At 41.9% G+C, this 23,217-nt stretch overlaps 1 protein-coding gene across 4 annotated transcripts in view; it reads left to right on the plus strand.

Annotated features, from left to right (window-relative positions):
- LOC135100622 (uncharacterized) overlaps positions 1–20,464 on the plus strand; it is a 50,208-nt gene extending 29,744 nt beyond the window's left edge. For 2 of the 4 annotated variants that reach the window (XR_010268825.1, XM_064003682.1), the window contains one exon: positions 19,740–20,464. Coding sequence is in view for 1 of the 4 variants with exons in the window: in XM_064003682.1 (XP_063859752.1) it covers positions 19,740–20,026 (287 nt within the window). In the remaining 3 variants the exon portion in view is untranslated. Of the gene's footprint in view, positions 1–14,272; positions 14,401–14,782; positions 14,888–19,739 lie in introns of all 4 variants that reach the window. The other 2 variants (XR_010268824.1, XR_010268823.1) reach the window with 2 other exon arrangements.
- Positions 20,465–23,217: the final 2,753 nt, after the last annotated feature.

Raw genomic sequence — 23,217 nt, forward strand, 5'->3', positions numbered from 1 at the left:
TTATTCACCTGTGTAAAGGTTGTTGCATCGACCAATGACTCAACTTTATTATTTGCCATGTATTCTACCTGTCTCTTTATTCACCGGTATAAAGGTTGACGGGTTGATCTATATATACCTCAAACTTCACCCCTCATGTACTCTTTTTGTCTACATGATTCACTGCAGTAAATAAGATAATAAAATATGGGAAGCTGTAAGAAGCCATCAGGCCTAGACGTGACGGTCTCTGTTCAAAACACACTTATTTTCACCTATCATCACCATCCATACATTTTTCTAGTTGCCATAACGGAGAAAAAGAAAGTTATGCAGTTAATTTGTAGTTAGTAAGATTGCGTGTTGTCTTGGTCCTGCCGGGGCTTCTGTCATCAGCGAAGAGTTAGTAAGTTGCGTGCACGTCTTAGTTCTGGTGAAGGAAAGGCGCGACATATGAAGTAAAAAGTTTCATACTGTCATTACCGAGGAGTTAGTAAGGCTGCGAACATATCTTGGTCCAGGTGAGGCGTGAATGAAACACGCGACAAGTGAAGTAAAGAATGTCGTACTTCTTACCAAGGAGTCATTGAAGCTACATGGAAGTCTTGGTTCTGAAGAAGGCGTAATGGAAACACGCGACAAAAGGAGACTGTTTATTGACATGAGGTGGCGGCGGGCGGCACACACCTGCGGGCGGCACACACCTGCGTGCGCCACACACCTGCGGGCGACCTGAGTCCTCGCCACCAGTCGTCTGGCCTCCTCTAAAACAAAGCTCACCGTCGGGCCGAGGCTTTTCGAAATACAAGTTTCTTAAGAGACGAGCCTATCGGGAAATACACATACGTAAATATTTTTTCCTCAGTATTTTTTTGTCCGTAAGCCTAAGATTACATAAAGTGTATAAAAATACACACACACACACACACACACACACACACACACACACACACACACACGCACGCACGCACACACACACACACACACACACACACACACACACACACACACACACACACACACACACACACACACACACACACACACACACACACACACACACACACACACACACACACACACCTCCGTATCTAGATAACAGTGGAGGCGGAAACATGTATCCGACACGTGCCACAGGTGTTGTATTGTTATTACCCTTTGTAAGTCACGCCAAGTCACCTTCTCACGTCTTCACTTCCTCCCCAGCCATGCAACACGCAGCACACCCTCCGTTCCCCTCCCACACCAACACTGGCCTCCGCACTAAGAAACACTCATCATCCAGCGCCAAGGTGTTTTTTTTTTTTTTTCTTGTCATGTCTTCCTCTCTTTTCCTTTATTACTTTTCTTAGCAATGATTTTTTTTGTTCTTAAGAAAGACTTAAATTTCCAGCTACATTGCTTTTTGCTCCCTCTTCTTATTTTCTTTTTTTTTTGTAAGCATCATGTTTTCACTTCACTATAAAGTTTTATTTTTGTTACCTTAAATTATCTCTATTATTTTTTTTTCATTTTTTGTCTAATGTGGTGTAAAATTTCCTTTTTTTTCTGGAGTTTTCCTAATTTTTTTGCTTCTTTTTCGCGAGTGAGGTAATTTTTTCATCACAACTTTTTTTTTTTTCTGAGGTAATGCCTTTCTACATAACACTTTTTTCTTCCATTCCTAAACTATGTTTCCCAAACATGTTTTAATGTAATTTATATATATATATATATATATATATATATATATATATATATATATATATATATATATATATATATATATATATATATATATATATATATATATATATAATTTCCTTCTATAAGGAACTTTTCTTTTCGCTCTCGTAAGAAGACGCTACCAGATTGTAAAAGTAACACATTGTTTTTATCTTCCTTTCCTGAAATCCCAGAGTAACAAAACTTGTCCTGTGCAAGTCACGCCACACACACTCAGCTCCTTAGGATAACACTCTTACACTCTCCCAGTAGCACTTTGCGATCACACATTATTTCACCGTTATTTTACTCCTTGCCTCTTACTTAATATATATCGTCTTTCTCTTATACATCTTCTACAAGTCAACATATTTACTTTATGTTTATTACACTTCACTTTGATTTTTCACTTACATTAATCTGATGAAATATTCCCGAGTGTATTTATCTGTCCATCACATTTACAGTTAGAAAGACTTCATGTTACTTAACGTTTCTTGCTTAACGTGTCTTGCTTATTTTCCGTGTATTTTTCTGTGCAAACATTACTGTCCTAGGTTTATCTGTTTGTCTGTCACGTTTACTGTTAAAAAGTCGTCATATTAATTAGCGTACCTTGATTACCTTCCGTTTATTTTTCAGTAAATGTTACTCGTTGTTTCATGTATACTTTCCATTACATTTAGTGGCAGTAAGTCAGTACATCAATTGTCTGTCAGTCACATTTGTTCTCTGCTCGTCTATATTGTTTTACCTGTCACCACATTAATGGATTGAGCGCCGTCGGGTCACACAGTATTCCACCTTTAATAAACACAAATTACGCCAGTTTGGCACAGTATTGCCCTCCACCTCAAGACAACACACTTGCTCATTAATCCCAATCCTGGCAACACTGCAAAACCACACACTCCAACAGGACCTGGCCTGCAACACAAACTCACACTTTTAACAATGGCTTTACTGTAACACTGCAACTTTATGGCTTTTTACACTTAAAGAATTACTTGGCACTGCAACACTATGCCTTTTCATGGAACACACTCCAACACTGTCTGCAACACATGATCGTAATAGCGATCTTACTTTTGCAACACACACAAAAAAAAAAAAAATAAATAAATAAATAAATAAATAAAAAATTACACTTTTAACAAATTCATATATAACTTACAATTTTGGGAGTATTTCAGCACTACTCTCCTTCCTGAAAACACACAACATTGCCTGCAACACACATTCTTAACATTGATCTCACTTCTGCAACATTCTAAATATAACACTTTCTCTCAACAAATCCATGCACAGCTTACAATTTTTGCAACCCTCCAACAAAACTTTCCGACACTCCTTACAACACACTCTCTTAACATTCATTTATTCTTTGCAACACAACAAATTTACATTTTTTTTTCTTAACAAGCCCATACATTAATTACGTACAATTTTGGCAACTTTCCAACAACAAACCTTCGCCTGACAAAACACTACAACACTCCTAGCAACACAATCTTTCTTAACATTGATCTTATCTTTATCTTAATATCCCCGACGATAAGTCACACACACACACACACACACACACACACACACACACACACACACACACACACACACACAAAGAGCTCAATCCTCTCCTAGCAAGACGTGCCGAGGCTGGGCACGCAGTCTAAGTCTCTGTATGGCCGCGTCGCCTCTGTATTATAACTCAGTTCAAGGTGGGCTTCAATCTTACGTTAGAAATTATTCCCGTCCATTATAAAGTGAGACGAGACCCAGCTATGCACGAGCCGTCAATAACGCGACCTTCACTTCCCTTACTTCCCTCCTTCCTTCCTTCCCTTGCGCTGTGGTCTGCCTCACATATCACCTCTCATTCCCGCACATCACCTATCTTTCTCTCTCTCTCTCTCTCTCTCTCTCTCTCTCTCTCTCTCTCTCTCTCTCTCTCTCTCTCTCTCTCTCTCTCTCTCTCTCATATTTACCTGACTAACTCTCTTAACTTAATGAATTGATAGTGTATTGTGTTTTCGTCATACTAGAATTCATTAGTCTTCATTTTGTGTTGCTTTGTTAAAGAGAATGTACTAAGTAAAGGTTAATCTATCACGCTCTTTTGTATTTGTGTGCTTTGTTTAGTTTTCATAATGATGCAAGGTAAGCTTTATATATTTTGATCAGAAATGCTTATCAATCTGCAGTCAGTCTAATCCAATGATTAGTGATCAAGTTGTCAGTCTGATTTAATGTAATCGTGGAGGTGACAAACACCCCACCCAATGTTTGCGTCAATCAAGCTGTGAATTTGTGGCCAATCTGATCTAATTTTGCAGGTGAAATTCTCAGTCTGTGTCGATCTACAGTCAATGTAATCAAATGGTGCCAGAATGTCACTACATGCATTGCCCTTCAAAACACACCCTTCTCTTTCCTTCTCTTTCCCCCTATTAACTAGAATTTATGTATAGTTCTCTTTATATATTTATTTTGAAACTGGTAATTTCCACTAATGTCCTTTCTATCTTTTGCGTGGTTGTTGTCATTATAGTGTCACGCTGCCTTCTGAGTGACCAAGAGAACTTATTTCAAAGCAATTCCACTACATACAAGAGGCTCTAGTTGAAGCTACAAGTGTTTTTTAAGGCTATTTTTACGCTTTTAGTGACAGATTGACATGGTACCTACATTAATAACAGGAGAAACAGTCTTGAGAAGCCGGCTAAGCATCTCTGTGGCCTTTTAATCGTGGTAAGTGAGCGAAGACTTTCTGAGTACGAGGCCAAGTTGACTCTTTTCACGCCGAAGACGATCGTGAGTGTCCTTAGTCGCCAGAGTGAGACCAGACACCCAGCGCTCGATGTTGCCTATTCGTTTTGTCTCTGCTTCCGACACACTAATTACATTCATCACCACAATAGTTCGTTCCTTTCCGCAGCAGATTAAAGCCGCGAGGATAGACAGTGCTGGTTCGGGTCTCTCTCTCTCTCTCTCTCTCTCTCTCTCTCTCTCTCTCTCTCTCTCTCTCTCTCTCTCTCTCTCTCTCTCTCTCTCTCTCTCATATGTCATACCGTATAGTTCTGTCCTTATTATTTATGTATGGGCCTACTCCTTACGCTAATGAACATTGTGTGTGTGTGTGTGTGTGTGTGTGTGTGTGTGTGTGTGTGTGTGTGTGTGGTTCAGTTTGACGTGGCTTGGCTTAGGTAGGGTTGGGGTACATTAAGTTCTCTCAGGTTAGGTTTCGTTGTGTTTGGTTGAGTTTGGTTGGTTTGGTCAAGTTAAATTAAGTTAGATTAGGTTTCGTTTGGGTTAGGTTTGGTTAGGTTAGGTCAAGTTGAGTGAGACTAGGTTAGATTAGGCTAGATTTGTTTTTTTTTTTTTTGTTTTCTTTAGTTTAGTTTGGTTAGGGTAGGTTAGATTAGGTTAGGTCAGGTCCAAGAATCACTCGAAAACAACAGTGTCTCGTGAAAACCTGTGTACACATTATCACACTTTATAAAAATAGATAAGTAGATCATAAGACGCGGAGCATCACGCGATGGGAGCCACGTACGAGGGAGGGAGTCAGCATGGCGACGTGGCGGGAGTCTTAAGCAGGGTTATATCTATACAGTTAGCAAATTCGGCGAAGCGTTATCCATGTAATACCAACACGGGATGATTAATGGTACAGGGAGGGAGGGGGGGGGGCGTAATGGCAGGGAAGCCGTGAGGGAACAGAGGCGCATATGCAAGGAACACTATATCTAAGTCAGGGATCTTCACTACTTATAGCACGCTGTTGTGGAAGATGTTGTTTTTGTTGTTATTATAATATGTTTGTGCGAAAACCAGAGTCCTTCTCTAGCAGGCACCGTCTTGCCCCTGATAGAGCAGGAGACCCGGACGTCAACAAATATAGTAATAATAATAATAATGATAATAATAATAATAATAATAATAATAATAATAATAATAATAATAGGTAAATTAAATGTAACAGTAAAGGGAATACAAGAAACGATATCAAGGAAAATAGTCAAGTTAAATGAGATAAAAAAAAAAAAAGTGTATAGAACAGTATATATATATTAGAGGTAACAGAAAGAGAGACTGTAGCATATATTTGCGGCTTCAGTGGTTTGCATGACGAGTTTCTTCCCAGGTGAACACAGACTGCGGCGTGACAGCAGGTAAACATAATTTATCTCCTCTCTGCCTGGGATTCGAACCCATGATCTCTTGGAACCGAGTGTTGTGTTTGAACTGAACACGCTGTTCCTTTTACCATCAAACTGGAATTTTTCAAACACAGCAAATATACAAATGTTACTGTAAAACTGTATTTCTCTTCAAATGTCTTCCCGCACACAATGTTTTCAGCTTTGCATGATGCCGTAAAACAGTAACTGCCTTTCCCTTCTGTTTTTCTTGCTACCCTTTCACCTTCCCTCGAACATTTCCGTCCCTTCCCAATCAGTGCCACCAAATACTTGATGGCTTCAGTCTGGCCAAATGCCTCCACACACAACCAGACCTCACCAACCACCAGTACTCATTCTACTGCATAAGACCATATAGGAAACTGCACGAAGCCTGCCTGTAGACTTATCAGTGGCTGTCTCTGTATAAAACATGTTTGTCTATATCCACCTCGCATTCCTACCCATAAATCTCTTTAACCAACAGCTCCCGCACTCACGTTAACAACTGTACACTTTTGTCGCCTTGTTCAGTCGACTCACAACCTTGCCCGGTGAGTAATCTTTTAATTTAGTGCTGGGAACCTTGAGTGTGCGAGTATATTCAGTCTTACCTCAGGCTGACGTCAAATTAAAGAAAGGAGAGAGACGCGCGTGAGAATAGAGGCAGGAATGTCGCGTGCCGAAGTGCCCACTGTGAACACAACTTGCATGTATTGTGGTTGTAATTCATGTTGATAAACCCGCGCGATCAACACGACCATAGGGGATTAGGACACGTGCTGCGTCTTGTAAGATGTAGTACTTATGAATGTCCGATATGGTATGTAAGAATGTGCGTACTGTGTGCTGTTATGCTTCATGGAGACGATCAATAATCTTATAACCTTCGCCTTAACTATGCTACATCTCTTACTTTGGAAAGTGCAGACTATTACAAACAAGTGTCTGAGGGTCAATAGATCTGCTGCTGCTTGTTCTTCCTTTCTGTTCATGTGCACATCGGTTGCAAAAGAATTCCTGAATTAATACGATGATTTAAGTTCATGTGCTCTGTCTTGTATAGCTGTTAGCATTATTATCATCGTCATTATCATTTTCTTGTTCTTGTCATTGTTATTGTTGTTGTTGCTGTTGTTGTTGTCGTCGTCGTCGTTATTGTAGTTGTTGTTGTTGTTGTTGTTCTTCTTCTTCTTATTATTATTATTATTATCATCATCATCATCATCATCATCATCATCATCATCATCATTCTTATTCTTATTCTTATTATTATTATTTTTATTATTATTATATTATTTTTCCCGGTGAATCCACTCCTGTACGGCGGCGACACACACACACACACACACACACACACACACACACACACACACACACACACATGCACTAATTCACCGTAATATTGTGAGGGTAAGCGCGGCCATTGTACGCGGGAGTGCAAGGAGCAAAGTGCAAAGGTGACGTTAATACCAGTCACATTACCTTCCAGCGCGCAGCCTTGTGTCAATCCTCCTCCTTGCGCCAAATTTTATCTCATCGCCAGTTCGCGGAGTACAGACGCAATGCACGCACAAGAAAACACCGCGGCAGAACAAACAGTACAGATTCTCTAGCCTTTGTTGTGCTGTTTGTGTTGAATTGCACTATATTGAACCAACACATGTAGGATAGTGAAGGAAAAGGTTACTTCCGCCACGCCGATCCTTCCAATTAGGACAGGATAATGCTCTGCCTGTCTGCCTCCCTGTCTTTCTTGCTGCCAGTCTTTCTCCTCCTGCTGCAGTGACTGGCTGACGGACAGTGCAGGCTGGTAGGCCACGCGGCGCCGAGGATACGTGGGCTGCATAGGAGCCATTCATCTGATGCAATATCTGGGATAAACTCGTGTATACGCAGGAGATTTGCTCTTACACATATTTCGTTGAAAGTGATGAGCAATGCAGCGCTCGTTCTTTTCTGTTATGCATTCTGTCGACACCTTGATATTTTATGGCAGTAGTTTCTATTCTGGCGGTGATGTGTGTTTTGGGATTAGTATGTAAATTTTGAGGGGATAATGATGAGGAACCAGAAAAATGCACAATCGTCTTTATCGTCTTGTTACTTGACCTTCCTTACAACAGCGTGTTCACAAGTGTTACTTCATCCTCTTTAGGACAACCTGCAGTGCATTATGGAAGTGGGGTCGCGTCAGGTGTCGGGGAGGTGAACAGCTTTCCACGCCTCTTGCTTATCAATAGGTGCTAAAGTCCATTTGTCTTCTTTTCTTCTTATTATTTTTAATTTCTTAATAAACACTCGGAATGACATGGAAGACCAGCCACCTTAGTTTCTGAGTTGCCCTCTTTGAATCTATATAATCCAAATCTAGCTTGGGTAATACGATTTAAAATAAGCTAAATTAAACTGTCATACCAAACTAACCTAAGTTATCTAATCTAGGTTAAGATAACTAAGCTAAAACAATGTAATCTAACCTAGCTCATCTTAACACAATCCACCCGGAATATAACCAAGGTGGCTAAACTTTGTCACTCTGCACCAGTCTCTCTACTCAAAGACATGTACAACACCTCCAGGCGTCTCCTCACTGGTTCACGAGAAAATCTCCTCCACTGCTTTGCGCTGCTCCATTCACAAGTGGCTTATTTTCTCATATTTTAGCATATTCAGTTTAAACCATTTAACATCTTTGCCATCTCTTCAAGTTCAAGTAAATGATAGGTTAGGTCATTGTAGGTTATATTGAAATGGTATGTCCACATCTGTTGTGTATGAGAACATAAGAGCAAAAGAAAATCAGGGAAGTTGCGAGAAGCAATCAGGCCTACACATGGCGGTCCCTGTATGAAACACATCTGCCTATTTCCATTTATCATCTCCATCCATAAATTTGTCTGATCTTTTAAAGCTCCCTAATGATTCAGCACTAACAATCTGATTATTGAGTCCATTCCATTCATCTACCACTCTAGATGAATATGTGATCTGGAGACACACCAATGACATCTAAAGGAGTGACACAGCATTTCAGACTTTCTACCGCTTGTAGTTTGACACTTTCCAGAGTTAAATCATGAAGGCTTACTGAAATGAAGTAACAAGTGCCTGTCATTACCAGTCAAAGAGTTAATTATGATCGACCACGTAGACGACGTCGAATCCAACAGCAGGGAGAAAATTATGTTGAATTGCTTGTAATATTTTGTGGTCCTTAATTACTGTTGACATTCCAGGGAGGGGGCAGGACAGCACACCGCGTGAGTGGCGAGGGACTGTTGCCCCACGTTCCGTCCATTCCTATTCACGTTGCCCCATCCCTGTCCTATTACATGAGTGTTGGTCTCCATGTCTCTGGTGAAGATGTATCCGGGGAAGAGGAGGAAGAGGGAGAGGTTACTGATTACTTCCATACGGCGTCCACTTAATAATATGAAGACCACCATATACCCAGTGTCTGGTGTGCAGCGAAAGGCGGTTTGCCAGGAGTATTAGTTAAGGAAGAAGAAGAAGAAGAGTACTACTACTGTCTGGTGCTGCCACTCTCCTGCTTCCATCTGTCCTTTCCTGCTTATCTCCTGCCTCGTCTCCATTTCAGACTAACCCTACCTTACCCTGCCTCACCTTTCCAACACCCCCATCATTTCTGCGTCACTCTGCCCTGTACTGTCTCACTCCTGGGTCACCTCTGCTTAAACTCCTTCCTCACTCATGTTTCATTGCTGGTTCATGCATGTCTCATTTCTGATTCATTTCTCTCTCTCTCTCTCTCTCTCTCTCTCTCTCTCTCTCTCTCTCTCTCTCTCTCTCTCTCTCTCTCTCTCTCTCTCTCTCTCTCTCTCTCTCTCTCTCTCTCTCTGACTTCTGATCTTTCTAAAATTTCTGATTGGGGCAGAGCAAACTTGGTATTGTTCAATGCCTCAAAAACTCAATTCCTCCATCTATCAACTCGACACAATCTTCCAGACAACTATCCCCTCTTCTTCAATGACACTCAACTGTCCCCCTCTTCTACACTGAACATCCTCGGTCTGTCCTTTACTTATAATCTGAACTGGAAACTTCACATCTCATCTCTAGCTAAAACAGCTTCTATGAAGTTAGGTGTTCTGAGACGTCTCCGCCAGTTTTTCTCACCCCCCAGCTGCTAACTCTGTACAAGGGCCTTATCCGTCCTTGTATGGAGTATGCTTCACATGTCTGGGGGTTCCACTCATACTGCTCTTCTAGACAGGGTGGAATCAAAAACTTTTCGTCTCATCAACTCCTCTCCTCTAACAGACTGTCTTCAGCCTCTCTCTCACCGCCGCAATGTTGCATATTTAGCTGTCTTCTACCGCTATTTTCATGCTAACTGCTCTTCTGATCTTGCTAACTGCATGCCTCCCCTCCTTCCGCGGCCTCGCTGCACAAGACTTTCTTCTTTCTCTCACCCCTATTCTGTCCACCTCTCTAACACAAGAGTTAACCAGTATTCTCAATCATTCATCCCTTTCTCTGGTAAACTCTGGAATTCCCTGCCTGTTTCTGTATTTCCACCTTCCTATGACTTGAATTCCTTCAAGAGGGAGGTTTCAAGACACTTATCCATCAATTTTTGACCACTGCTTTGACCCTTTTATGGGACTGGCATTTCAGTGAGCATTTTTTTTATTAGATTTTTGTTGCCCTTGGCCAGTGTCACTCCTACATAAAAAAAAAAAATATATATATATATATATATATATATATATATATATATATATATATATATATATATATATATATATATATATATATATATATATATATATATATATATATATATATATATATATATATATATATATATATATATATATATATATATATATAAGATTTGAGTTTGTGTATCGCAATTTATAATCTCTGAGTGCTTCCTGCCGAGATAGTAATTTTTTTGTTTTTTTCTAATTGTCACATCAAGTGACCTGAATGCACAGCTCTGGAAACACACACACACACACACACACACACACACACACACACACACACACACACACACACACAGCACAGCCACAGAACACAAATCCACACAGCACACAGCCACACAACACACAGCACACACCCACACAGCCATACAGCACACATCCACTCGACCACACACACACACACACAGCCACACAACACACAGCCACGCAGCACACAGTCACACAGCCACACAGCACACAGCCACACAGCAGTACAACTACACAGCACACAGCCGCGGAATGCACAGATGCTGGTGGACTGATCCGTGAAGCGGTTGTGTCCTTTCGGAAATTCTAGAGAATGTGGCCTCTTGTTTCCAGCTTAACGAGGTCTTTAAATCCTAGTGCAAATAAGGCTTTGGCAGGAGTTCAGGGCGCCTGCAGGGAAAATAGAATAACCTTGTTATGTATTTGAAGCTGCCATCCAATTAGTGGGGAGCAGGTGGTGAGGGTTCTTGCTCCGCCCACTACTCGCCTCTCGCCTCTGCCACCAGGCCCGACGCCCCACTCACTGTGTCTTCTTTGGCAGTTTCCCTGGTGTCATGGGTTAGCGCCATGTACCAATCTCCTCCAGTTGTTTCAATCCCTTGCATCTTCCTCAGTGACTCCTGTCCTTTGCAATTCTACCGTAATTCCATCAGGTTAGAGTTTTCTCAATTTTACATCACTTTCGGGGGGTGGGCGTATAATCAGCAGTGAGGCTTAAGACGCAAACACTCAGAAATCATAGGGACAAGGCTGTTAACACCTTTGCTCACTGTTCGCAAAACAATTCCACACAGCAGTTTGTGAAATATGTGGAACAGTGAGTTGGTCATAATCAGACAGAACAGGTAATTTATAAAGATTATTCTGTGTTTTTTTTTTTTTCTACACAGGTTTCTCTGTCCTCTTGTTTAGTGTTTTGGTGGTACTGAATAAAGAGGCATAATTTTCTTGCAGCACTGGGGTGAGTCACTCCTTCATAGACACAGGTTCTATTGAGTGTGACACGGAAACTTCTCTGGTCTGTGTTGTAACTTTGCTGTATGATGCAATTTTCTAAGGCTGTCAAAGCACCTTCGCTCCTTGATTTTAGTCGCTCCTTTACTCTTACGCCTCACTCCTAAACCTTCATTCATTTTCTAGTGAGAGAGAGAGAGAGAGAGAGAGAGAGAGAGGGAGGGAGGGAGGGAGGGAGGGAGGGAGGGAGGGAGGGAGGGAGGGAGGGAGGGAGGGAGAGAGAGAGAGAGAGAGAGAGAGAGAGAGAGAGAGAGAGAGAGAGAGAGAGAGAGAGAGAGAGAGAGAGAGAGAGAGAGAGAGAGAGAGAGAGAGAGAGAGAGAGAGAGAGAGAGAGAGAGAGAGAGAGAGAGAGAGAGAGAGAGAGAGAGAGAGAGAGAGAGAGAGAGAGAGAGAGAGAGAGAGAGAGAGAGAGAGAGAGAGAGAGAGAGAGAGAGAGAGAGAGAGAGAGAGAGAGAGAGAGAGAGAGAGAGAGAGAGAGAGAGAGAGAGAGAGAGAGAGAGAGAGAGAGAGAGAGAGAGAGAGAGAGAGAGAGAGAGAGAGAGAGAGAGAGAGAGAGAGAGAGAGAGAGAGAGAGAGAGAGAGAGAGAGAGAGAGAGAGAGAGAGAGAGAGAGAGAGAGAGAGAGAGAGAGAGAGAGAGAGAGAGAGAGAGAGAGAGAGAGAGAGAGAGAGAGAGAGAGAGAGAGAGAGAGAGAGAGAGAGAGAGAGAGAGAGAGAGAGAGAGAGAGAGAGAGAGAGAGAGAGAGAGAGAGAGGTACAACACTAAAAATGAAACGCGTCAATTCCTAGAACAATGCAATCGCAAGTTATTTATCTCTCTCTCTCTCTCTCTCTCTCTCTCTCTCTCTCTCTCTCTCTCTCTCTCTCTCTCTCTCTCTCTCTCTCTCTCTCTCTACACGACACACAACGGACAGTTCCCGCCAAGTGGAGACACATTCATCAACTCACCACCTTCAAGTGTCATCAGGTAACACTGGCGGCAGGTGGTGTTTGTGCCCAGAGTATCCTTTCATTTTTGTAACCGTGGCTGAGGAATAGAAGGGTCAGCTGTTGGTACATTACACGTACTACATTCCTGGGCAGTGCACCGTGCGGCACAACACGTAAGCATTATTACTTCGCTCCTACATAAAAGAAAATAAATAAAGAAAGAAAAAAACAGACGAAATGGAACAAAATTTAAATGAAAAATATACATTGTTCTCCTCCCTTCACAGTGCCATCCAGACAGCCTTATCATTCCAAATCACTAGAGTACTTCACCGTAGTTTAGTGAAATCATTACATTGCTCACCCACCCCAAAAAAAAATCCGAAGTTGAACAAAAGTGATAGAAAAAAAAAACATGGTGGTTTTCCTTCACAGTAGCACTCTTATTATTCCAGTCTTATTATTGCCCAGGGGTTCAATGACACCATGGTGAAATTATTACATTACTCACCCAGGCAGACAAAATGAACAGAATCAAAAGAAAAAAAAGGAAGCATACTCGTACATTGTCTACCCTTCACAGTTATCCAAACTTTTTTTTTTATTTCGTATCACTAGAGTACTTCCCTAAATGTGTGGCGACGTTGTAGTGACCAGTGCCACGCCTTGCAAACGTGCCACTCCTTCCTAGAACAGCTTTGTGTGGCACTAACGAAGCGCGGTGTCACCCAATGGTAGTGTGAAGGCTGCGAGGTTTGTCTGCTGACTTGCCCAAAAATTCTTATGTTGATTTATCTTCAGACTCTGGCGGTTGGAGTTTTGATTCAATATACAGTCTCTCTCTCTCTCTCTCTCTCTCTCTCTCTCTCTCTCTCTCTCTCTCTCTCTCTCTCTCTCTCTCTCTCTCTCTCTCTCTCTCTCTCTCTCAGTAGTGTTTAATATCTGCGTTCGTCTCTTTTTTTTTTTTATTAAAGTGATATTGGTGTTTATTGGCATTTAATTAAACCAAACGTACGCCCGCTTAAAACGAGCTTACACAGAACGACATACTGCTATACAAATAAGCACACACACACACACACACACACACACACGCGTCGGGGAAGGAGCGTCTTAAGAAACAACCTCGTAGGAAATGATAATGAAACAACTTCTTAATGCTTAGCTTCCCTACTGGCGCGCTACTCACATTCTCTCTCTCTCTCTCTCTCTCTCTCTCTCTCTCTCTCTCTCTCTCTCTCTCTCTCTCTCTCTCTCTCTCTCTCTCTCTCCCTGTAAAATACTACGTGGCATCATCGAAGCGAGGGAGGAGGGGGGCAGGGCAACGAGTCCGAGCGACCTTGAAAACAGGTGAGTGATGATGCCACTTAGCATTTTAAAGGAGTACTTATAATCACCGCAATAATGTTGTCGTGTAATGCTTATCGGTAAATTACATGTTTTTTAATACCATTTGTCTTGTTATAAGATACTGCAATATTCCACAGCCTGCAAAAAATAAGATTAAATAAGTGGCACCTCCGAGGCTGCGACAATGCAGCCGTCTGTCCTTCACGTCAGCTACACGCATAGCAGCACATCAACGAGTCCCATACGTTTTCAACTCCTCTGACGGGTAAACAAAGCCTTAAAATGCATATGTGTATAGAACATTTCCTACTTAGAATTGCACGTTCCTTCACCTCTTTCAGTATTTGCAGAAACTCACGTTACATCTTTTATACAGTGGACAACAAGCAAGATAACACCTGCGTATTCTGAAACGCTTCATTTGTCTCACCACATTTTTTTTTCTTTTCAAATGATGACGGGTTCTGAATAGCCGGGTTTTAAATGCGTTTCTCCTGTTAATAATATAGCAATCGTGTTAATCTGTTACTAGAACCATAAAAACAACTTTGAAAACCTGTGCAACTTCATTTAGAGACTTATCAGTTTAGTAGAGGTGCGGCGCAGAAGTGTTTCAGAATAGGGATCACTGTCTCGTTTTCCTCCAGCCTGGCGTCCCCGCTCGGCCCCTTCCACGACTCGCAGCGAGAGCGAAAGGTCGAGGTGTGGTGGTCTTGTGGCGGAAGGCTGAAGGAGGCGGTGAAGGAGTGAAGGTAAGAGTTTGGTAATAGGACGATTGTTAGATTATTATTCAGTGGGTGGAATTAAGGCGTAACCTATGAGATTATGAATGATAAGGATGAATAGGTGAGAATAAGGATGGGTAGGTTTGTCCATGTTTGGTGATTAGATACGCCACGTTAGGTAATGTGATTAGGCTGACCTGATGTAGGTTGACCAGGTGAGGTTGGGTAGGTGTGATTAGGTTAAACAGATGGTGATTACAACACTGGCAAAGTGACGTAGTTAAGCTTATCAGGTGAGAGATGGGAAGTTATAGAAGTTTAGCAATTTGCGAGGGAATAAGCTGCCAGGGTGATTAGACTGCAGGTGACGTTATTTAATTTGTCAGGTGAGAGAAGTATGCTGATCAGATGGTAAGTTGGTTGCTTGTTTGTCCAGGTGATTGACGTTTGATTAAGCTTACTGAGGTGATAATTAAGGAAGTGAATTTGAGATTATATTATATAAGCACGTAAAATCATGTTGGATTGGTGTGTCCGTGGCTGCTATTTTGTGGTCCCTCTGCTTATTCGCTGTGCTGAGTGGCAGTTGGCTTGTTAACTACGATCATTATTTCCCTTATTCATTATCATACACACACACACACACACACACACACACACACACACACACACACACACCTACCTACCTTTAGTAACGGTATATGCACACCCACGCACATTCACACCCACGCACGCTCACACATACGCCCACGCACTCGCACACCCACGCACTCGCACACCCACGCACTCGCACACCCACGCACTCGCACACCCACGCACTCTCACACCCACGCACTCTCACACCCACGCACTCTCACACCCACGCACTCTTATGTCCACGCGCTCTCATACCCATGCGCTCTCATATCCACGCTCACACACGCCCAGGCGATCACACACACACAAAATATTAATGACAAAAAAACTGGTGATGCACTCAAAAATCTGGTGACATTCAAAAAAAAAACTGGTGATACACTCAAAAATGGTGACTCAAAAAATCTGGTGACACTCAAAAACCTGGTGGTGCACTAAAAAAAAAACTGGTGATGCACTCAAAAAACTGGTGACACTTAAAAAAAACTGGTGATGCACTCAAAAACCTAGTCAGGCAGCCAAAAGAATGGTCATGCACTCAAAAAAAATATAACCCCTTCACACACACACACAACCCCTTCACACACACACACACACACACACACACACACACACACACACACACACACACACACACACACACACACACACACACACACACATTTACATTCTAAATTTGCATTAGACTTTTTTAATGCTGCTTTGTTCTATTAAAGCAGATTTTTATTTATTTTTATTTATTTTGTTTTTTACCCGGTTCACCTCAAAGTTGGCTTATTTTAAATAGTTTTTTTTCCTAATTTGTTATTCATCTGATAAATATTTTCTTGTCCTATATTTGCTCATGTATTTGGCTTCAAAATTCTTTCCCTTATCTGACCTTTTCTTTATATAGTGGGTTTCAAAACGATGGACTACACTTAAAATTGTTGTATTTCTGGAACCTTAAACTGTCTATAAATAAAACTAATAAAAGGTGTGGGCCAAAGTTTAAAATGACTTCTTTTCAAATTTTAAATTTTTATTTGTGTTTTTCATGAGTGCAGAGATAGCATTTTTTTTAATCAGGTTCATCTTTTAAACTTGTGTATATATTGTGGTGTCATTGAAATTTCTGTGATGCCATGCAGATTTCTTCTATCTGGTGTTTTCTTCTACTCTACATCATTCTTCAAATTTTTGCTTTTAAATTATAATAGGGACATGTTTATCAAACACATTTCTTGGCTTCAAACGTTAAACTGCCGTACTTTTCAGATTTTCTCTAACCGGTGCTTTCCTTTCTTTCAATTTTCGTTTCTTGAATGTGACAGTATGGAATTTAGACACATTTCATATTAAATCTCGGCACAGTTCTCACATCATTTTTTTTTTTTTTTTTATGTAGGAGGGACACTGACCAAGGGCAACAAAAATCCAATTAAAAAAAAATGCCCACTGAAATGCCAGTCCCATAAAAGGCTCCAAACCGGGAGTTTAAAAATTGAAGGATAAGTGTCTTGAAACCTCCCTCTTGAAGGAATTCAAGTCATAGGAAGGTGAAAATACAGAAGCAAGCAGGGAGTTCCAGAGTTTACCAGAGAAAGGGATGAATGAATGAGAATACTGGTTAACTCTTGCGTTAGAGAGGTGGACAGAATAGGGGTGAGAGAAAGATGAAAGTCTTGTACAGCGAGGCCATGGGAGGAGAGGAGGCATGCAGTTAGTAAGATCAGAAGAACAGTTAGCATGAAAATAGCGGTAGAAGACAGCTAGATATGCAACATTGCGGCGGTTAGAGAGAGGCTGAAGACAGTCAGTTAGAGGAGAGGAGTTGATGAGACGAAAAGCTTTTGATTCCACCCTGTCTAAAAGAGCAGTATGAGTGGAACCCCCCAGACATGTGAAGCATACTCCATACATGGACGGATAAGGATCTTGTACAGAGTTAGTAGCTGGGAGGGTCAGAAAAACTGGCGGAGACGTCTCAGAACACCTAACTTCATAGAAGCTGTTTTAGCTAGAGATGAGATGTGAAGTTTCCAGTTCAGATTATAAGTAAAGGACAGACCGAGGATGTTCAGTGTAGAAGAGGGGGATAGTTGAATGTCATTGAAGAAGAGGGGATAGTTGTCTGGAAGGTTGTGTTGAGTTGATAGATGGAGGAATTGAGTTTTTGAGGCATTGAACAATATCAAGTTTGTTCTACCCGAATCAGAAATTTTAGAAAGATCAGAAGTCAAGCGTTCTGTGGCTTCCCTGCGTGAAATGTTTACTTCCTGAAGTGTTGGACGTCTATGAAAAGACGTGGAAAAGTGCAGGGTGGTATCATCAGCGTAGGAGTGGATAGGACAAGAAGTTTGGTTTAGAAGATCATTAATGAATAATAAGAAGAGAGTGGGTGACAGGACAGAACCCAGAGGAACACCACTGTTAATAGATTTAGGAGATCAGTGACCGTCTACCACAGTAGCAATAGAACGGTCAGAAAGGAAACTTGAGATGAAGTTATAGAGAGAAGGATAGAAGCTGTAGGAGGGTAGTCTGGAAATCAAAGCTTTGTGCCAGACTCTATCAAAAGCTTTTGATATGTCCAAGGCAACAGCAAAAGTTTCACCAAAATCTCTCAAAGAGGATGACCAAGACTCAGTAAGGAAAGCCAGAAGATCACCAGTAGAGCGGCCTTGATGGAACCCATACTGGAGATCAGATAGAAGGTTGTGAAGTGATAGATGTTTAAGAATCTTCCTATTGAGGATAGATTCAAAAACTTTGGATTGGCAGGATATTAAAGCAATAGGACGGTAGTTTGAGGGATTAGAACGGTCACCCTTTTTAGGAACAGGCTGAATGTAGGCAAACTTCCAGCAAGAAGGAGGTAGATGTTGACAGACAGAGCTGAAAGAGTTTGACTAGGCAAGGTGCAAGCACGGAGGCACAGTTTCGGAGAACAATAGGAGGGACCCCATCAGGTCCATAAGCCTTCCGAGGGTTTAGGCCAGCGAGGGCATGGAAAACATCATTGCGAAAAATTTTAATAGGTAGCATGAAGTAGTCAGTGGGTGGAGGAGAGGAAGGAACAAACCCAGAATTATCCAAGATAGAGTTTTTAGCAAAGGTTTGAGCAAAGAGTTCAGCTTTGGAAATGGATGTGATAGCAGTGGTGTCATCTGATTGAAATAAAGGAGGGAAAGAAGAAGCAAAGTTATTGGAGATATTTTAGGCTAGATGCCAGAAGTTACTAGGGGAGTTAGATCTTGAAAGGTTTTGACACTTTCTGTTAATGAAGGAGTTTTTGGCTAGTTGGAGATCAGACTTGGCATGGTTCGGGGCAGAAATATAAAGTGCATGAGATACTGATGATGGAAGGTTTAAGTACCTTTTGTGGGGTACCTCTCTATCATGTATAGCACGAGAACAAGCTGTGTTAAACCGAGGTTTGGAAGGTTTAGGTCGAGAAAGAGAGTGAGTAATGTACGCCTCCATGCCAGACACTATCACCTCTGTTATGCGCTCAGCACACAAAGACGGGACATGGAAGCAGTAGTCATTCTTAGGAAAATCAGCAAAATACCTCCTCAGGTCCTCTCAACTAGCAGAGGCAAAACGCCAGAGGCACTTTCACTTAGGGGGATCTTGAGGAGGGATTGGAGCGATAGGACAAGATACAGATATGAGATTGTGATCGGAGGAGCCCAATGGAGAAGAAAGGGTGACGGCATAAACAGAAAGATTAGAGGTCAGGAAAAGGTCAAGAATGTTGAGCGTATCTCCAAGACGGTCAGGAATACGAGTAGGGTGTTGCACCAATTGCTCTAGGTCATGGAGGATAGCAAAGTTGAAGGCTAGTTCACCAGGATGGTCAGTGAAGGGAGAGGAAAGCCAAAGCTGGTGGTGAACATTGAAGTCTCCAAGAATGGAGATCTTTGCAAAAGGGAAGAGGGTCAGAATGTGCTCCACTTTGGAAGTTAAGTAGTCACAAAGAATTTCTTATAGTCAGAAGAGTTAGGTGAAAGGTATACAGCACAGATAAATTTAGTTTGAGAGTGCTTGTGCAATGCTTGTCAAACTTTTTCCGTTTTCCTATGATATTTCTTGTGTAGTCTTAATTTTTTTAGGGAATCTTGGCACATCTACTATGCCTAAGAGAGACGTATTTTTGTTTTGAGTTTTGTAGGGAATCAGTTATCAAACACATTACAAGGAATCTCAGCACATACAACAAACTTCGTGTCTAGGAACTAATGGTCTGTATTCCTTGCAGGTGTGAAGTGTGTGGCTTCCACTTCACCATCCTATGAACAGCCTGCAGGAATCTCTATCAACACCTGCTTCTGCAATATTGGCATCTGGTTATCAAATAGTGCTGTCACGCTGGGCCTGACATACTCCATTGCAATTGGGGAATCAAGCTTCACCAGGAAGAGAGGCCGAGCATCACGACCTTCAAGCCTTCAAGCCCTACAAGAGGTGTTAAGTATTGTCAGGACAAAACAGAGGGCCTGGTACAAGAGTTTTCATTGCAATCAAGGAAGAGTCAAGTTGCAGTAAGAAGAGTGTAGCAAGAATTTTAAGCAGGAGGAAGACTGTCAAGCAGTTGACGGCAGGAAGAACGCGTGAAATTCCCTTAAGTCGTGGCAGGACCAACAGGCAACCTTCAACACCTGCAGAGGCACAAGAGTTGTGGGCAGTTTCACCAGGAAGAATTTGCTCCTCACTCAAGTTGACACAAAGACACAAGAATTTGCAAGTGTTGTTACTCCGAGACCCTGCTGCAAATGTTCTCCAATCCACTCCAGTCTGGGAAGGAAGAATGTAGGAAGTCCCTCTCTTCTGTACTCAACAAGCACCACCACCTTCATTCAGGCTTGGGACAAGTTTTGTACATTCCAGCACTTCAGTATTAAAGAAAACAAGTGCCATGTTTATTATCCTGTTGTGTATTTATTCACTTAACATTCACAGTAAAACAATAAACATTCAGTATTCCATCTTGTGTAAATAAAGTTTCAGGCAGAGTACAGGTCATGCCCTGAAAAAAAAACGCATAGAAGCCCTGTCCCAGCAACTGGTGTCGTTGGGATGGGGCTTCTGTGCAAATCATACCTTAAGTTTTATTTTTGGGCCTTGGGCCAATCCTGGCACTTTTTTTTTATTACCTTGAGGGCATGAATTGTTACCACCAAATATTTATTTTACACTATACCAGCACATTGTTGTTAGCAAACTATATATTTATTTCACATATATAATAGTAGTCACAAATTTATTTATTGGCAAAGACATACAAGTCATACACACAGCAATGCAACCTGGACTAGATAATACACTGGTGGAGTCAGCTGGCTTGGGGCACTTGTACAGCAGCAGCACACCCAGTACTGGCTGTAGACACACCCTCCATTTGGCTCTTCCTGACGTCAGAGCCTGCAACATGGCACTACCGGACTGATTGCAGACAGAATGTTAGCCAACACAAGTGAGATCTGCAAAAGAGTAACGCAATTTGGGGAAAATGGATAGTTATGAAGACGTGAACCTGTATCACACATACACACTAATTCTATCACTCAAATGCTGGCTTTTTACTTTTTACAAATTTCACTCCCTTTAACAGCCCATCACCTGGCCAAAACAATCCTCAAACAACCCACAACTCTTCCATATCTTATCTTTTTATATCCATAAATTCCTCAAAAAAACATCCTTATTTTTCGCCAAACACCTTTCACGTGCACATCTCTCAACAAAAAACCCAAGCTACACATCTCTTATTTCACACTGATCATTGCAAACCATTCCTTCTAACCCTCTTCAGTAACACACACAACACGCCTCACCGGTAATGCTCATCCATCCTAGTCACTCTTAATAAAAGTACCACACGTGCACTTACCCAGCCCACACACTGCCTCTCTTGCTATCCTGTACCACTATTTTCACACTTGCTGTTCTTCTAATCTTGGTAAGAGCACGCCTCTCCTCCATGCAATTTACTAATCTTATTAACAACTTTCCTCTTATCCTGCACATACATACATAAGGATTCATACACACACACACACACACACACACACACACACACACACACACACACAGACTCTCAACAATACTCTGATTACATACAGTTGAGGATTCCTTATCCAAAATTGTTGGGAGTGAGTGGTACAGATTTTAGATTTCCCCAGTTTTTTTTAATGACAACTTGCCAATTTCTGATACCTCCCATGGCAGTAAATCAAGCTCTGGTTATCAATTTTTTGGTGGGGCAAAAAAAATGTGACAAAACATGACACAATTAAAATCTTAGATTTTTAAATTTAGGATAGAGGATTCTCAAGTGTAGCAACAAAACACAGTGTTCACATGAATTGGTTCCTGCAGTCACAGCCACCTGTCAGTCACAAGGTTCCAGTATGGTGTACCTCTTGCTCCTGAGTTATGGGAGCGTTCCAAGCTTTCTTCCACTTCCTCTCCGTGTTACCACCTGCGGGGAAGACACACATCTGTACTCCTGCTGCATGACTCACAACTTAGTCCAGAATTTAACCATTTCACCACATTACACAGCAAAGAAGGCACGACAGAAAACACTGACATGCACATTTAACTCTTAAAGCAGTGGGCTGTATTGTAACTTGAAGGTCTCCACATACAGGATAAACTAGACTTTTCACTATGACAAGATATGATATGTCTACTCAAATAAGAAGACATGGAAAAAGTGCCAAATTGTCATACATGGCAACTCACGTGCCCTGAAGATGTTATGCTCAGTCTTTCAATCACTGAGAGACTGTCAGGCACAGTGGAGAGAGGCGTCTCTCCTGCGCTCCCCTGTACATTTCCCCCTTGCCACTACCTTCTTGTTTCATCGCTCACATTCAATACCCCTTACATTACAATGGATCCCGGCAAGTTTAACAGGGAAGAGAGTGCCACGATGGTGTTTGAGTCGAGGTCAGTAACCATGGGTCTGGAAAGAAGACGGGGAGATCACAGACAGCTGTGACACAAGTGGCCAGCCAGGGCTGTACCAGGGCTGGGCACAGCTGCCACTCCTGAGAGAAAGTCTAAGGGCAAAAAAGGAAGACAGATACAGGAATAATAAGTTGACAAAACACATGCATGGTGAACACTTAATTGCCACGCCATCTTTCTCCTGGTCAGAAGAGACCTGTGAGCTGCAGGATGACCGGGGGTGAGCGGCCTCCGTCCGCCACCCAGATGATGGCTGCTTCTGAATTTGCCATCTTCCTTCCTGTCTCACAATTACTGATCCCTTCTTGAACAAACACCATCGCAACACTTTTCTTCACTGTCAAGCTTGCCAGAACCCATTATGTGAGGAGAATTATGGGTGAGCCATCACATGAGAAGCTTGTACCAAGGGAAAACAGGCAGGGGAGTGTGGCAGTGTAGAAGAGGAGGACAGCTGAGTGTCATTGAAGAAGAGGGGATAGTTGTCTGGAAGGTTGTGTCGAGGTGATAAATGGAAGAATTGATTTTTTTTAGGCAGTGAGCAATAACTAGTTTGGTCTGCCCCAGTCAGAGATTTTAGAGAGATCAGAAGTGAGGCATTCTGTGGCTTCCCTGCGTGAACTGTTTATTTCCTGAAGGGTTGGACGTCTATGAAAAGACATGGATAAGTGTAGAGTGGTATCATCAGTATAGGAGTGCATAGGACAACAAGTTTGGTTTTAGAAAGTCACTGATGAATAATAGGAAGAGTGGTGACAGGA

Source organism: Scylla paramamosain, chromosome 5 (assembly GCF_035594125.1).
Source record: "Scylla paramamosain isolate STU-SP2022 chromosome 5, ASM3559412v1, whole genome shotgun sequence".
Taxonomy (NCBI): domain Eukaryota; kingdom Metazoa; phylum Arthropoda; class Malacostraca; order Decapoda; family Portunidae; genus Scylla; species Scylla paramamosain.